We start from the raw sequence: 17592 nt of genomic DNA, 5'->3' as shown, positions 1-17592 counted from the left end.
AACACTCAGAGGGAATTGCTTGCTTAGTTCTAATGATAATAATCAGTGGTTGGTGTAACTTAGCTTTCACCTTCCCTTCCTATTGCATTTTTGAAATCATGTGCTCTGTTATGCCTGTGTTGCTATCTACAGAGTAAGCACATAGCACCCCAGTGGCCTCTGAACTGAGTTATCATGCAAAGGTTCTGTCATTTCCATTTTAATGTTCTGGATGCAAAGGAAATAAAGATAGAGTGGACTTTACTTCACATAGTAAAATATACAGATTATTTAACTAACTATGGTACAGTTTTAACATTTTTTTCAAGTTCTTCAATGCTGAAAAGTAGACCATTTCCACAACAGTTGCAACCAGTCCCAGCTATGTTTATGTGTTTATTGTATGCTGTGTATAGAACACAGCTCTTGAAACAGCCTGTAATTAAGAACATGCTATGCAAACAAAATCAAAATGGAGGCAAGACTGATTGTGTTCATCTTGCTTTCTGCATCACAAATCAGGCTGAAGGCTACAATGCAAGGTTTTCTGTCTCCCTCTCCCCAACGGGAAACGTGACTCACTGTTCAGTGCCAATGCTACTTCAAGGCTTGAGGGCTTTTTCCTCCTCATTTTGCTTTGTCAAAATGTAATATTTTTGTAGATTATATTGACTGCACTGCTTTTCTGGCAGTGTTAAATCTCAACCAATCAGTTTAAGGAAATAAGGCTGAAAGGATGTGTTAAGCTTTCTTAAAGAGAAGGACATGAGATTAACATGAAATCGTAGCCTCACCATGATCTTTTTGATGAACAGCACACTGATGTTTATAAAAGCGAGGAAAATCTGCAACTAGATGATTGCCTATGGTCTGTTCTCTTCCTTGATGCAAAATCTTTGTTTAATTTTTACAAGACTATGCGCATAGAAACAAAAAAACTCTCTGCTCTCTCCTCACTGCAACAGTCGGCTCTACCTCATCAGGGAGAGAGTGCAGCTACCCATCTCCATAAGGAGCATCAGTCAATCTGCCACTGCCAGATCCTCTTGCTGCCAGGAGCTGTCAGTCTGGGCAGGACTCCTGACCTCCTCCATTCCTTCATTTGTCTGCCTTTGAGAAGGATAAAACACCCACTGACCTTGCAGGAAGGGGGTAAATTGCTTAGCTGTCAACGATGAGACACATCAGCATCTTGGAATCTTTGAGAATTTGACTCCAAACATCCCCGTCTCGTGTTTTAGTGAGATGCTCTCAAAAAAAAAAAAAAAACAAACCAAAAAAAAAAAACAAAAAACCAAAACTGTTGGAGAATGGCTCAGAGACAAGGGTCCTGAACCCAGCGAGCAATTGTATGATCAGAGCCTGTTCTAGGGGCTGATGCTGGGCCTCACTAGGGTTTGCCTGCAGCTGCTCGCAGCTGCTGATACATGAAGAATGTCAAGGACGCTTCAGCCCTGTGTACCGTGGTGTGTCGAAAACAGGTTAAGGGGAATTAGGAATAGTGGTCTGAGAAACCTAGTGTTATGGTAACGGTGGTCTGAGAAACATTGTGTTATGGTACTGTTGTGTATTGAAAACAAGTCAAGAGGAATCAGAAATAGCATGAAAAACTTAGTGTTATGAGAAGCTTGTACTGTAAGCTAACTGCAAGTAGGTGGACCGTGCGAATAGGACCGTTAGAGCTTAAGCCAATCAGCTAGTGACTAGTAGGCATAATAATTATCATTGTCTGTATAAATATATGTACCTTGGAGCAATAAACACACACGTTGATTGATGCTCCATCTTTCACATTGAACCCGTCTCGGCGTGTCGTTCGTCCGTGGCTCCGCACTAAACAACAAACCCAACTGATGTTTCCTATGACCTGTGCCAAACCTCATGCAATTTGGCAGTAATCTAAAAGGGAGAAGAGCCATCCAGCCTTTTTGGAGGGTAGCGATGGACTAGTACAAGGTCTCCTTAGCAATGTTTTCTCTATGAGGGAGACCTGCATCTGCCTGGGGTCATTGGTAAGCACTGTTTTGGGGTGCTACAGGTCAGGTCCACCCCTCACACTACCTTTCCAGTCCTACCACCATGGGCACTGGTCCCACACCTGACCCTGGGAATAAGGACTACGGACATTTGCAGCGGAGCCTGGCACCTGGCCCTTGCCTGCCTCCTCCACAGTGCTCAGGGTGGTCAGGGCTGCACGCAGACCTTAATTAATTTTTGAAGGAGAATCTGACACCACTCCAGAACAAAGGTTAATGCTTAAGCTGTGGAAAAGGAGCAGAGTTGACACATTGTATTAAAATCTGCTGGCAGGGTGGAAAACTAAGGGAACCTTTCCAAATTAAAAACAAAAGGTTAATAGCAGAGTGCAGCTGGAATCAAGGCTGGGGGTTACCATTTTTATTAGTTTGATAAGTGACTTAGGTAGTGGGTTTCCAAGCCAGAGATTTTTAGTGTTAAATGTGTCCTTTAACTGGAAAGTACAACATTTATAGAATAAGCACTAGCCAGATTGCTACCATAAAAGTGAAGGATATATGACACGTTAATGCCAGTTACACTTTTCTGTAGTTGAGAAGAGGAGGCAAGAGCAGAGTGTTACAGGGGAGGAAATGTCCAGCAAGTGCAAAAGTGATGGCACGTGTTTGCAGCACAGTCATAGCTCATGCCACAAGTATGTCTCTGCACAGTGTCCCAGCCTCATACAAAACAGCACGGGGGAGTGAACATGGTGTCAGTGACCCTGAGTATCATGGAGACTCAATAGACAGCCACATTTTAAATGAAGAATGAATTTGTATGACATCTATTTGAAACACCACTCAGGTTCGCTCCCCACAAATTAATGCAGTTATACTGGTTGAGAATAAAATCTAAATATTTACTGCAGTCTTACTACTACTTGTAAATGGCATATGGAATACCATAAATTATGCCGAGAGATAAATATCACTTTGCTGTGTCAGAAAAGAATTGCCCACTGATATTCACTAGCCTTTCAATGGGTTGCAATTAATTTCTTTTGATTTTATGCATGGTGTAATTGATACTGGAGTCAATGTAAACCTTATTTTTCCCTTAGGATATGTCATAGTTTGTGTCTATAATCTGTTTTTATTAACAGATTTAGCAAGATTAGGTTGCCACCCTAGTAAAAAACATTTCATCAAAATAATCTGTAAATGGTATTGTTTTCTTAGAAGGCATTTACCTCCGGGCAGGCAGGGGGAAAGGGGAGGTAATTAACTGTTAGCATGCTAAAGATTGTTCAGTGAAGGCAAAATTGTTTCTAAATTAAAAATTAAGCAAACTGTTTCCAAAATGTACCAGCATCCCTCCTTCTCTTTCCTTCCTTTCTTTTCAGCCATGGCTGCTCCCCTTCTGCCTGTTTTGGCTTTGACTCCTCTGCATCAGACTCTCCTTTTGACTTGTCAGTCCAGCTGCATTCTTTCCAGCCCCACTTCTCTAGTTGTTGTCTTAGACCCCTCTTTTTTTTACTGTCTTTCAAGCTTTTTATTGTCCTCTGGTTCCTTTGTACTTCCAAGTAAGGGTAGTAATTAAATCAAAATGCTTCTCTGCAACATCTTCTACCACTCCTTAGTTTCAAATTTTTGCTACAAATGCTTGTGCATCTGACTTGTTTGCAGTCCAAAAGAAGGATGGGAAGAAAATTAGACTATAAACTGACTATATTTGGACTGTGTTCTCATTATATTAGTGCCACTAATCAGAATTTTTCAGTCACTCCTCCTGAGTAAAAAGTAATGTTTCTCTTCTGCCCTGGAAACCACATACAAGGAGGTCAGACTAGGTTCCATCTTCCCTTTCCCAGATAATCTCTGCCTGACTTCTGTGGACGAGAAGATGGTGAGTGAGTAGAAGCACAAAGCCCTACACAAAAAGTTTCAAACTGCAAGTTGCCCATGTAAGAAATAATGTACCTGAGAAGAACAGATGGAGCAAAAAAGGGGACACTGTAACTTTCCGATATCAATTGGAAATCATATTTCTTTATCAAATCAGGAAATAAGATTTGCCACATCCATGGGTGATGGATAATGGCTTACAATGACTGTGCCAAGGCATCATATTTATATTGGTGGATTGCTACTTTTATTATTAGCATTTGGCCTGGCTAGCCTGATGTCAACTCTATAAAGTGATTGTTTGCTTTATTTTTAGGGTAGAAGAAAGTTTTAAAACCTTATTCTGGTCAATATTTGGCTTATCTGAAGTGATATCTGTGGTGCTGAAGTACGATCATAAATTCATTGAGAATATTGGATATGTACTCTATGGAGTATATAACGTGACTATGGTGGTGGTGCTGCTTAATATGCTAATAGCCATGATCAACAACTCCTATCAGGAAATTGAGGTAAGATTACAAACGCAACATACTTAATTATCACTGATAATGAAAATGTTAAAAAAACAAGGGAGTGGTATCTTATTCCATACACAAGATTAGAGAGCTGTTGAAACACAGATCTTACACTTTGTAAGTGTTAAGTGTTAAGACTGTGTCTGTCCTCCCCAGGTTAGGACTGAATTAATATTTAACAATGAATCATTTCTAGAACAACTTCAACTTCCTTGTTTTTAATGACCATCTGTGAGTAAACCCAATTTCCTTTACATGTATTTAATGAAAGTAGTTTGTGATTTGTTTTACACCCTTTGTCAGTTATGATTATTTATCCATGTGTGTTACCTTAGCTGCATTGTTTGCTTATGATAGATTGAGTAATATTTCATCTGGCTTTTTGCCCTGTTCTCTACTGGTTAAACGCCCAAGTCTATTTAGGTCTGAAACTCATGTATGCATATTTTTTAAATCCATATTTTCCAAATACCAAATATACAACCTTGATAAAGATTTTTTTGAGGAGTGTTTAGGTCTGCAATACATAACTGCATGGACACTCACAAAATGTAACTTTTAAAGCATATGAACACACCCCTCAGGGAATATGAATAGGTTTCTGCAGAAAGGTGATCTCAGGGTTTATTAACCTTGTTCAGTAGTACTGATACTAGCAGACTGAATTTGCTAAATGCTTTGGACGTAAACAACTCCCTGATAATGTCAATAAAGGCAGGAAAAAATTATTTAGATAATAATGCTGAGTCACCTCTTCATTCTGATTTGTTAAATGTCAAGTTTCTGTAGTTGGGTTTGTATTATTTGTTCTAATTCCCCCAACCCCAGAGGCTGACACTGCAAAAGGCCAGAGCTGAAAATATTTTCTCACTGTAATGTCTGATTCATCCATGTACTGTAGTGCAAATACAACTCTATCTTGTGCATGGTGTAACTAAGTTTAAATGTCAAAGAGACCTTATACATGTTCTCTGCCCCAGAAGCTTTCTTGTATGCAGAAGACACAGTCATTTCCCCAAAGATTTCTAATTGCTTAAGATCAAGCAGCTTCCTGAATCCTCTTCTACCAAAACAAAATTTATTTCTGAAGGGGTCTCAGTATCTTACTGCATTTTCTTGTGTATTGTAGTAGGTAGAGATGGTCTTGAAAGTTTCTGAAGAAAAATCTCAAAATATATCAATACGTGGCTTACATTAACTTTCTAGTCTGGTGACCGTTTCCCTGCAAAAAAAAATGCTTTATCATCCTTCTTGATTGAGTGGAAATTTTCAAAACATTGTTGAAGACTAATTGTAACTATCAGCAAGCAAAACAAGTGTGAGCTATTTGGCCCAGATCATCCTACTTGAGCACTGGGAAAAACTAGTAAATCTCATACTAGTTCCTTTCAATCCTCAGTAGCCAGGAGATTAAAGGCAGAGTCATCCTACTGACTGAAGAGAAAGTCTCTTTTGCTAATGTGTTCATTTGATGATCGCAATGTCAATAATGACAGAAGATGGTCATTACTTAGGAATTAAAATCCATTATGTCAGTGGGGACATATTTTATGGTTAGCTGGAGTGACAAGCCCATGTTCTTATGCTTCCCATTGAACATCTCTCTTCAGCTACTCCTGTTTTTCTTCTGTTTATGCCTCAAGTATTTGTTCTTCCTGCCAACTTTGCATTTATGGAAAGAAAAAATTAGTTTGCCAGCTAGAAACCAGAACTATTTCCATCAGTAGCTTCTTAACTGGTTAACAGAAGAGCATTAAAAATGTTCTCAGGTGATTTTTACTATAATCCAGTTTAAGGCTTCTGTGAGGTGCAGCCCCAAACAATGAGAAGACTAAATGGCAGAAGTGACTGCTGCTCCATTGGTGAAGACATATTGCTGTAACTATAACAGAATTAATCTCAATTGTGTTATGCCAGATTTTGACTGGGTTTCAGAGGTACAGGGTAATCAAAGGTTATTAATTTCAACAGAACACAGATGTACATGAGTATGGTGTGTTGGCAGACCCACACTTCTATTGATGATGCTGGTCTCCATATAACCACAGTGAGAACAGCTGTTGAGCAGCTGTATCTCATCCTTTCTTTTGCCTGATAAATGGTCCTGATACATGGCCCTGACCATCCTCCTATACAAATGCCAAGCAGATCTATAAAGTACGTGCTGACCTTGCCATTGTACTTGGAAGTGATTCTGGCCCATCTTGACAGTTCATAAAGGAGATTCATAGGCACTGAGTGATAGACTTTTCTCCACCTCCACCCACTGAGGTGAACAGCAAGAGAATTAAGGTGTATTGATCTAAGGATACGTGATGATGAATTCGAACAGGATCCATGAGGAAATCAGCTAATGATAGAAGAAATCAGTGACCTAGTCTCTTGTATGGGGGATTCCTGGCAAATGCAGTGATCAGTTAGCTGGCAGTTAGATAGCATTGCATTTAACCAGAGGCAGTCTTTGCTGTTGTGCACATAACTGTTTCTTTTGCTTTCCATGACTCTGTACATGTTCTGATACATTCTTTTATCAGCACAGCACAAGCACTAGATCATTACTGGAAGACATCCCCTTTGATATCTAAGGAAATAGGATAGCCTAGTATTTGAGGGAGTTATACTCTCTGTTTATCCATTGCTTTGTTTCAATTCTCTTTATTTTAAGATTACCTACAAAGACATGTTGTTTGCAGGATTCTTGGTTTGGCAAACAGAAATCTGATTCTATTTAAATCCTAACTGTATGATTGTCCTTCTCTACAGCTAAATTCCTTCCTATCTACTAATTATGTATTTGGGTGTTGTTTTTTTTTTTTTTTCTTTTTTTCTCTTCCCAAGGAGGATGCAGATGTGGAATGGAAGTTTGCACGTGCCAAGCTCTGGCTATCCTATTTTGACGAAGGAAGGACTTTACCTGCTCCATTTAATCTAGTGCCAAGCCCTAAATCATTTTATTATCTCATACTGAGAATAAAATTGTGCCTCATAAAACTCTGCAAATCTAAGGCCAAAAACTGTGAAAATGATCTTGAGATGGGGATGCTGAATTCCAAACAACGGGTATGTTGTATCTTCACTGTTCACCTTCTTTGTAGAAAGGATTCATGCCAGGAACCTTTTGGCGGGGGTTACATGGTACACAGATAGATCAGGAACAGCACAACAGCTTACTCAGCCTCATCACTGCATGTTACTTGTATTACATTGCACCTAGAAGCTCCCAGACTTCTGGCCTCATTATACTAGAGACTGTCTGGACTCCAGGAAAAAAACCCCAACTTTTTATAAAAGCAGGCACATTTTCAAAAGAGTTTCCCAATGCCAAATAAACAAGGTCAAATATGAGGGGCAGAAAGAAGAGGCACTAATAGGATCCCAACTTGGCTGACTCCTCATCTACCCAGCAAGCTTTTATGCCTTCTCAAAACATCCACCTTCCTTTAAGTGATTTCCAAATTAATTTTACTGTCATTACAACATTTACTGCCATTCCATATTTGAGAACAAGTTTCCAAGCAGTGCTTAATAACACCTTCTAGATACCTAAAGCTATAATTAACAACCTCTCTACTTGCATCTGCCTAGTCATGTGTAGCCACTAATGGGTAGATTCTGCTTCAGCCAACACCCCTTCGGTCATTTGAAATAGAAATTTGCTTTGAAAATAGTGGCTACACAGTGGCACACTGTCCTCAGCACTAGTGAGTGTCTGCCTCACAAAGCAAGAGAGATGTAAGAATATGGTTAGCATCCAGACCCTTCCCAACAGAATTAGTTTTGGTACCCCATGGGAAAATGCCAGAGAAATTAGAGAAAATTATGTTGTCTGTGGAAATTATTACTTGCAACACAACACAGAACGTCAATGGAATAAGGGTTTCTGCCACATAATTTTGTAACCAACACAATCCTGCTCACAGGGCAAGTCTGCCTGCTTTACACTGGAGAAGGAAACACTCAAAACACAGAAACTCAGCCACAGCTGCTCAGACGCTGTCATCAATTCAGTGGATTCGAAGATGCAAGGAGACAGCTTTGCTTAGAAGTGTCCTGGCCTTTATTTAATTTTCTCAGCTCAAGCTGGGTGTGAAACAAAAGAACAGCGTTCTCTCTCGAGAACAACAAAAGAGAACTCATTCCTGGGGGAAAAGAAAAGCCCCCCGAAATGTGTTGTCTTTTATTTCATATTGTCACTGTGTGTAAGAGGCCGGTGTGGCTCCTTGGCAGGCTGGCCAGCATTCTAGGGCACGTTGCTATTCCCTCAGCCTGGTCTCAGACCCATCCTGGGTTTGTAAAACTCCAGCTGTGTGTCACTTCCCAGGAGAGGGAAGAAGTGGGTGACATTGAAACCCTCCAACTGAGACGTGGGCAGCCAACTCCCAGTTTTAAGCTTGCAAAAGTGAAGAGGTTTAATAAGAAAGACTAAGGAGAAAAAAAGGGACGTTGAAGCAGGTTTTGCAGAGATTGCCTTTGTAAGGTGCAGCCTGCTTTTGGGATTTTTCTGGATCTCTTGGTTCTCCTTGAAGGAGCAAACAGCTGAGCAAAACAACTCGGTGAACCATCCGGCTCCAGGCACAGCCCTTGGCCTTGGAGGAGATCATGCTCCCATGAATTTGATAACTGCTTAGGTCAGATGTTCATCCAGTCTCTGCCAGAGCCTAAATTGAAGGGAGAAGTATATCCATTGGGTCTACTCCATGTTATCAATTAATTTAACTACCCAACAAGGTAAGCATTGACAAGACAGACAAGCAGTTGGGGGAACTTTACTCTTTAAGTTCATTTAACACTACTATTTATTACTGAAAGACTCATTAGAACAGCGGAGTCTGTAAATAAAATAAATGTTTGTCCTTTAACTATCTCAAATAATGATTAAAAAAGATATTATTTTTAAAACCATATTTGAATCTAACCACATGACACTTGCTTTGTTTTAAATTTAATTTCTGCTTCAAAGCATAAATCGAAGTAATAAAATTTTGTCTAAGCCACTTCTTCCCCAAGCCACATGAGTGAAAGTGTCTAGCTTGTCCTTTTTCATGGAACTCATGCAAAATTCATAGTTTCCATGGCTTTGACATAAACAATTAAGAGTATCAGTAATTTTTTGCTTGCTTGTTGATTTTGTTCACAGATCATCTTCAAAATAGTCTCTGTAAGACCATGGTACATCAGATGAGTGAGAAACAAAAAAAAATAATTACATGATTACTTCCGACATTTAGTCCAATCATTATCAGCATACTGATTTTTAAAAAATAATAACAAAAATAAATCAACTATTTCTCAGGATCTCTGGTTCAGTCAGGGAAGAAAACCCTTAACCAGAGCTTTCCCTGTGCATGCACTCACATATAGGTTCAGAGACCTATGATATGTATGGGATCCTTTGGGTTTATAAGATGAATTAATTCCTTTAAATAAGAGATTTTTTTTTCATTAGCACTTGATCCAAAATGTTCAGAGGTGGATAACAGAGTCAAAAAAATCTGTTACAAATATTGTGTGTAGTCTTCAGAAAAGTCTTGGAAGCTTCAAAAGTACAAAATTAGTAGCTATGATGTCCTCTGGTTAAAAAGAAATACTGCTCTATCTAAATAAAATGCATATTTTCATTGAGCTAAAAAAGTAGCAAATGGTATTGTTGTTTTAAAAGGACTGATGAAAATCAATCCTGTTTCAGAATTTGTTTTTGTACTACATCGATTTGTTCTCTTTAAATATGAATATTTACTTTTCTTCCTTTCTTAAAATGTGTTCTAAATTAAAAATCTCCAATCTATTTGAGATTAACGTATTTTGTGCCTCTTAATACCTTCTTGTCTAAAACTTGTGTGAGAATGCCATTTTTGTGCAGACAATTTAGAATCCAAATTTTTCAGTAATTTGTGGGGTTTGACCTTTTTCTGTCTTTCAAAAGTTTACTTTTTTAGACCTGAATGTGCTAGCTTTAATTCTACTCATACATTGAACCATTTCCTACCATTTTTATAAAGCTCTGTTTAGTTTGCAGATATCTGAGTATGAGAAACTATCATTGATTTAATTATATCATGATGTTTTATAATTTCAGAAAGTTCGTTTTCACTCTAGCACTCGAAATACAGAAAACTTTTCTGGGAAGAACGCTTATAACAAGCCCACAAGATATCAGGTAATCACAGCATGAAAGCAAGATCCAGGGAAGAGATCCGTCAGTGAACAGCTCTTACCTGCAAGACTCATGTTTGTTTTCTTCCAGTTGATGCCACCCCGTTACATGCCAGGCTGTGGCTTGGCACAGGACTGGGCTGGGGCACTCCAGAGGCAAAAGCAGCCTGTCACCCTTGGCAGTACACACGGTGTTAGCGTTTGCCATGCTAATGAATTCCACTCAAGGGTATTTAAATTAATACAAGAAATATCATTCAAGCTTTAAACCTCCAGTCCTGCATTGACAGCATTTCATTTGTCATGACATAGAGTCACCCCTCCCAACCTTTGCATTAGCATTTGCATGTGCTTTCTCTGGCAGTGACTTGTCCTACCGAGATAACCCTGCAATGTGATACGGTTCAAAACCACCTGCAGCTGCAGCAGTGGCACCGGGTGCCCCAGCCATCGCAGGAGATAACACAAGTGTCTGTCTCTGCTGGAGTGTTCATGCCAGCAGATGTATTATTTCTTGTGCAAACATGTATAGTAAGGTAACATGATAAACAAAATGTTCCCCACATGATTTTTACTTATTTTTTAACATAAAGTGAAAAGTAATCTGGCTGCAAGTGATATATCTGAAGGAACTGACGATAAAGACAGTTGGGGGAGGCAATAGTTAAGTTGGATAGAATGGATAATGGTAATTCTAGAAGTGGTTTGTCTTGTATTGATACAGCACCCAGCACAATGGGCTCCCAGGTTGTACAGCAGGCCAGTAATAAATTTCTACTAGTTTTAAAAGTTGTTCAGGCTTTTGTGCCAAGATAGGAGGCATATCTAGATATCTAAGTTATAAATGGGATACATTCACTGTGGCATCTGGAGTTAGTTGTCTTGATACCATCAAGGGCAGAGGGAAGAGATGATTGTGTCCTGCTCAAAATGGCATTTCAGCATTTCTGACATTTTCCCATCCAATCAAACGCACAGGTAATGGAAAGATGTGTCAGTCTTTGCTGGACTCATTCTTTTCCTGTATCAATTATTTCTAAATGAGACCACCTAATGTTTGTGGTAAATTAGACCCTTATTTCCAAGGTTGAAAAAGCCAAAGGCAGACATGAAAAATATCTAGAAAAAGATAACTATCTGTTATTTTGCTTTAATAATGCTCCTACTAGGTTTGTCTTCAAATGATCTTAGAAAGTTTCAGTTGCTGCAGGAAAAGATTGCCCAAATAATATAAAGAGAGAGTAATAGCCTTGATTATCTAAATATAAAGAAGAACAATGTGATAATCTGGCCAGCAGGCTTTATTCTACAATTGGGAAATCCTTTGAAGAAGTAGCTTCTTGCTGAATTCTTTTCTTTAGTCGTATTTATCAAGTTATATATCTGCAGTCTGTGTACTTGGAATACATACAGTCAGTGCTCTAGAGGAATAACAAAAATACACAGATACTGAACATGCAATAGTTTGAAAAGTAGGAGGAACAAGTCAACACATAGATGCCATGATCTGGAAATAAACTACTCCAGGCAAAATAATACCTTTATCAAGCCCTCTTGAGCTGAGACTTCAAGATAGAGCATTGCTAAAATGTTGTGCTAAGCTCACAAGTTTCTCCCTCTTTCAGCACTGCAGTCTGTCATGCTATCAACGTCTTCATCTACAAAACTCAGGAAACGATTTGTCAGGAAAAAAAATGAATAGTTTGTACTTTTAAAGGCTCAGAGTTATATTTCTTTGCTGTTTTGAGATACAAAATAGCACAGAAGTGAGAAATGATCAAATTCCTTTGCTTGCTTCACTCCTGAGCTCTTCTACTGCCTAAGTGATAACACATGCATTTGAGATTGCCACATTTGAGATCTGATGCCCCAGTGAGTAGTTGTCCCCTCTGGTCACTGCTGACTTGCTTCTGATTTTGACCAGGGACATGAAGGTGAAATGATTTTCCTCCCATTAGTGCCACCCTGAGACCACCCACACTTGTGACAAATGACATCTTCTGTGCCTACAAACACACCATCAGGAATAAAACTGTGAATTAAATAGCAGCATTATGGTCTGTAACAATGTCATCTTCAAAGGTGCATATAAGCGAAGTCCAGAATAAAACAGTATAAATAATGAAGTGGGAAGACATCATGGCCTCCACATTAAAGACAAGGAACTGAGGTCCAGAAGGACTTACCAGACCCAAAAATCCTATGGTTGAACCAGAAATTGAACCCCAAATCTCATGAGTCCAATTTCACTGCCTTGGCCACAACTCTGTCCTTTTCTTCTCATTTCCCTCTGTGCTGGGAGGCATAGAAACTGTTCAGACAACTGATGGCAAATGCAGAGCTTGAAGGCTGTGCCAATAAAAACATTAAAAAGATTGGATTCAGTACAGAGTTATAATTTACAAATGCCTGACCTGTTCCTAGAACCTGTTCTCTTAAGACCATTTTAAAACCAACATTCAGTAGCTGATTGTTCCATAATATGAGACCTCAAAGACCTGAAGAATTTCCATTAATTTTTAGAGAATGGGGGAACAGTACTTTATAGAAATCAGACATATTTGAATTGTTTCAAGTTTAGTATTCATTACCAAGAGGCTGTCTGTAAATTTTGTTCAGCATTTCCCTGCAGGAACCAGGATTATTTTTCCAAGAGGCTACTTCATGCATTGTGGGTAAAAAGGGCAGTACCAGGGAGAAGAGAAGAAGCAAGGTTTAGAAGCCACAGTGCAATATCAAGGCAAAAATTAATTACCTTCCTAAAGCTATTGGCAGAAATATCTACTAAGTGGCTAAATAGACTCTTGTTAAAAAGTGGTCACGTTTTTAGTATTTAATTTATGTAGACTAATCTGACTACAATGTGCATTTGATATAGCATTTGAGTAGCATCCATCAAATATACAAGCTGTGTGGGAACTGGAGTAGATAGATGTTATCGTATTTTTCCAGGTAACAAAAGCATTCCTTGTGTGTTGATTTCATTTTCTAGTAAAAATTTCCTGCCTTCTGTTCTGAAAAAATAATTTCTTTTTGGCTCCAGGATTTCCCTACTTTCCCCAAACATTACTTCATTCATTTTCATTCATTGTTCTCAGGTGACAACCCTACCACCCTCCGGATTCTACTACCTTTGTCATCTTCAACACACCTTATGTGCGCTGTGCCTCATCTCTGTTGCCTTAATGACTCACCCTGTGAGCCAGATGCCTCTTTGATACAAGGACAGTCTTAGACATCCCATATACCATGACTAAATGACATACACAAATAACTGGATCCCTCTTTGATGTTCACATGCCTCTTGCACTGCTATAATCCAGTGTGTAGCCCAAGACTGCCAAAGTTACTTTCCTTCTAGATAAATACAACTTACGCATTTTTGGAACAATATCACATTGCAAGCTTGTATCCATATCCATCTTCTACTATTTTCATATACGCTGTTCCTTACTAACAATCATCACCCAGTTTATAAGTCTACATGGCTCTATTTTTTCCCTGTGCATGTCCCTAAAAAAACCCCTTTTCCCTAATAAACTTCTCTCACTTAAGCCAAGTTCTCCACTTCTGTTCAAATGCTCTTTCCTCTGTCCTTCACTAAAATTATTTTCTCTCCTAAACCCCCCAGTTCCAAAGCAAACAGAGTATTTATTCTAACCTCAGGTCAGATGTTTAGTTCATCATCCTGAGAGAGTTTACTAACATTACTAATTAACCACATATTTCTTCCTGTATAGTATTTTTATTGATATATTAAACAACAATGTGCTAAAGGAAGGCTCTGGATCCTGTTTCTTAGCTTGCTTGGATCATCTTGCTTTGAATAGTTAAGTTATTTCATAGCTTAGCTTGGATCATCTGTGTTTTCTTTCTGTCTGTGGGACATACTCTACATTCATGTACATCCCACAAAATACCCTGAAGTGCCTCATCTGTGGGTTCATTATGGAATGGCTGTCAATCAACTATTCTAGCACAAAGTTCATAAAATAAAATATAAAATAAATGGGAAATCAATAAAAAATTCTCTTTGCATCCTCTGAAGCCAGGTTTTATTCATAATGAAATCAGGTGTTTGAACTGCTTATAATGAGTCTAGAATTAAGGCAATGTGGATACACTCATGTTAAGATAAGTGTTACTGTTCTCTTTTCAGAAAATAATGAAGCGCCTGATTAAGCGGTATGTACTGAAGGCTCAGGTTGACCGAGAAAATGATGAGGTCAATGAAGGCAAGTGGATTTTTATAATTAACACAGATTAGAGGATGTAATGGTACTGCTATTCATATGGCCAGTAAAAGGGTTGAGCTTAGATAAAATCCTCTGTAGAGGGAGAGCATGTTCATGCTCGCTCTAAGGTGATCAGTGGTGACTGAGACGTATTTATGCTCTGGAAATTCTGGTGTCTTAGTTTTCCTTAGCAGAACACGTATATCATAGGATCTGTCTTTACATGATCCCGCTCTACCTTATAGTTCTACACCTCCTTGCTTTACAATACCCACAATATTGCCATCACCCAACCTTGTCTTGGGGTCTAAGTAAAGCAATTTCTTACTGTACTGCCCATGCCTGTCTCAATGACTTTTTATGAACTGGGTAAGGATTTGTATGGGCATAGTGTCATGTAGGATTTATAAGTAGATGGAAAAAAACCTCATTCTATCACCTCCTAACTGCTACCCTCCTGCAAATGCCATGTGTAGGTAGAGATCAATATGTGGAAGGAGAACAGACTCGAGAAAAAATATGAACTTCCCATACATATTTCCTATTGCGGTCAGTATTACTACTACCAGTACAGGTTATTTCTTATAAGTCAAATATGAAGTACATAAATGCAGGGACATCATATGGAGCTCCACACACATTCATGACCAACAACACTGAAATCAATGCTTTCTCAGGTCTTAAAATGACAGACATTGATTATTTGGTTCAATAATACTAACAAGAACATTTTCCTCCTTTTAGGAGAACTTAAAGAGATTAAACAAGATATTTCTAGTCTCCGTTATGAACTCTTAGAGGAAAAGTCACAAGCTACTGGCGAGCTGGCAAGACTAATACAGCAGCTGAGCGACAAATTTGGGAAGAACTTAAATAAAGACATTTGATGGTGAACACAGAGAAAGGTAACTGGCTTTCTAAACATTATTCAGTCTCAACCAGCATCCTAGGAGGGCAAAAAACATGCAAAAGATGGGTACTGCACACTCAAATTTTGCTAACTAACAAGTATTGGTAGGAGCACTTTACATTACTCCTGCATTTGATGAGTTACCAGTTAAATATTTTATGATACAAAAGTGACTTACTGGTAAAAATATATGCCCTTTGACATCAGAAATTGATGCACCATAGGGAAGGCAACTCCAGTTAAAGGCAAAAAAAGCTAGATCTTCACCCAAGTGACTCTTGTGAAGACAATGCAGATGTGCTCATTTATATCTACTGAGACTGTACTGATCAGAATTGGTTGAAGTCTGAAGAAAAAATGTGCCAATCATATTCCTTGAAAAATTTTAAAAATTCCTATCCTTGGGTGTGTACTCTCCTTTTATGTTTACATGGGCATCCATGAAGATAACCTTGAACAGCACTGTCGTTAATGAGTTAATAAGCAAATGAGAAATAATCTACTGAAATGACCAAGGCAAAGTATGGCAGGTAGAGTTCATCTACCTTTTAGACTGTGTGACAGCATTGGAAAAAATGGACCAAGCTTGATGGGTAAAGCATCATTCCACCCCTCTGCTACAACCTGATAAAGGGATTCCCAGCCTGAAAGTCATCTCAGCCTTTTCCAGTTATATTAGTTAGTCCGCTAATGGATACGGTCTCTTTGTACACACATAACCTCTTTTTTACCCTTAGATGATCCCAGCTTCAACAATGTTGTACTGAAATATTCATAATGATGTAAAACTCACTTCCCAGGAATGCCCAGAAATAACAAATATTGTACTAATGTGTTCAGTTCAAAAAGCAACATTAATCCAGCGGCAGTGATGCAACTCAGCTCAGCATTTGGATTCCAGCAAGCCATAGGGTGAGATAAATCACAAGGAACATAGCCCAGGAGTTGCAAACCTTTAAATCAATACAAAAAGGCTTCAATTCCACTGAGAACATTCTGACAAAAACAGGAAAAATCATTGTGGAAATTACTGTTTTATGTGCTTGGCTCTTACAGAGGACCAGAAAGGGATTAGAACTGTTTTAAAGGCCGCAGTAATACCAGTACCCGGATTGTACTTTTATGACTGGCAAGTGATGAGCAAGACAATTACAGACTTGGATTGCTTGGGTTTTTACGTTTAGCTACACGATTTCAACTACTTAAAGCACACCTTACTACTTGGGAACCACTGAACTGTACTGTTTGTTTACAAGAAACACCTGTACAATGAACATTATATTTGGGTGTGAGCTGAGAAAAACAAGCAGAACCAGAAGGTGATCTGTGATCAGTTCTTAAGTGCCAGATGAGAATACAGATAGCCTAATAGAATAATAGTTATATTTGTACAAAAAAAAATAAAAAAAAATAAAAAAAAAATAATAAAAGAAAAAAGTGTACTGTACGTAGATCTGTTTAGAGAAAAAGCAAAATACTGTATTTTTACCTTTAATATGATTATCTTGTATACTGTAATATTTTTACCTAAAAATGGGAAAAAAATAAAATTACCTCATAATATTTTGTTGTACACTGAGTGAAATATTTGCCTGATCTTTTGACTGTTCAATACATTGACATTTTTTTGCTTCTGTGTGACGTCTAAACAATTGAATCATTATATGAAGCAATTTTGCCATAGGAACTCTGAAGCCTAAAAGAGTCAAAAAGCAAAACTTAAATACATTTAAAGCAATACAACTAAGAAATCAAAGGTTCTGTGACCAACTATAGTCTGTGAAAATGTCTCCTCATTTGTGGTGCTTAATTTGAAATTATGTATTCTTCTTAATGTGTTCATAAAATTACTTTCTAAGAACAGAAATTCAGCTCAGCTGGCTTCAGAGAAGCATAGTGCTGGTACTGACTGGGCAATCAAAGGAAGTCAGATG

The 17592-nt window shown here is 38.4% G+C and overlaps 1 protein-coding gene across 2 annotated transcripts in view; it reads left to right on the top strand.

Annotated features, from left to right (window-relative positions):
• Window positions 1-17074, top strand: part of TRPC7 (transient receptor potential cation channel subfamily C member 7) — a 76723-nt gene extending 59649 nt beyond the window's left edge. Inside the window, exons 8-13 of one of the 2 annotated variants that reach the window (XM_033006318.2) lie at window positions 4159-4354; window positions 7199-7420; window positions 10437-10517; window positions 14673-14748; window positions 15493-15653; window positions 16396-17074. In XM_033006318.2, coding sequence (XP_032862209.1) covers window positions 4159-4354; window positions 7199-7420; window positions 10437-10517; window positions 14673-14748; window positions 15493-15635 — 718 coding nt within the window. In that variant the 3' untranslated portion in view covers window positions 15636-15653; window positions 16396-17074. Of the gene's footprint in view, window positions 1-4158; window positions 4355-7198; window positions 7421-10436; window positions 10518-14672; window positions 14749-15492 lie in introns of both variants that reach the window. The other variant, XM_033006317.2, reaches the window with a different exon arrangement.
• The last annotated feature ends 518 nt before the right edge of the window (window positions 17075-17592 follow it).

This window comes from Tyto alba, unplaced genomic scaffold (assembly GCF_018691265.1).
Source record: "Tyto alba isolate M040663 unplaced genomic scaffold, T.alba_DEE_v4.0 Super-Scaffold_17, whole genome shotgun sequence".
Classification (NCBI taxonomy): Eukaryota; Metazoa; Chordata; class Aves; order Strigiformes; family Tytonidae; genus Tyto; species Tyto alba.
The sequence above is the reverse complement of the archived record's forward strand: the minus strand, read 5'-3'. Positions and strand labels throughout refer to the sequence as shown.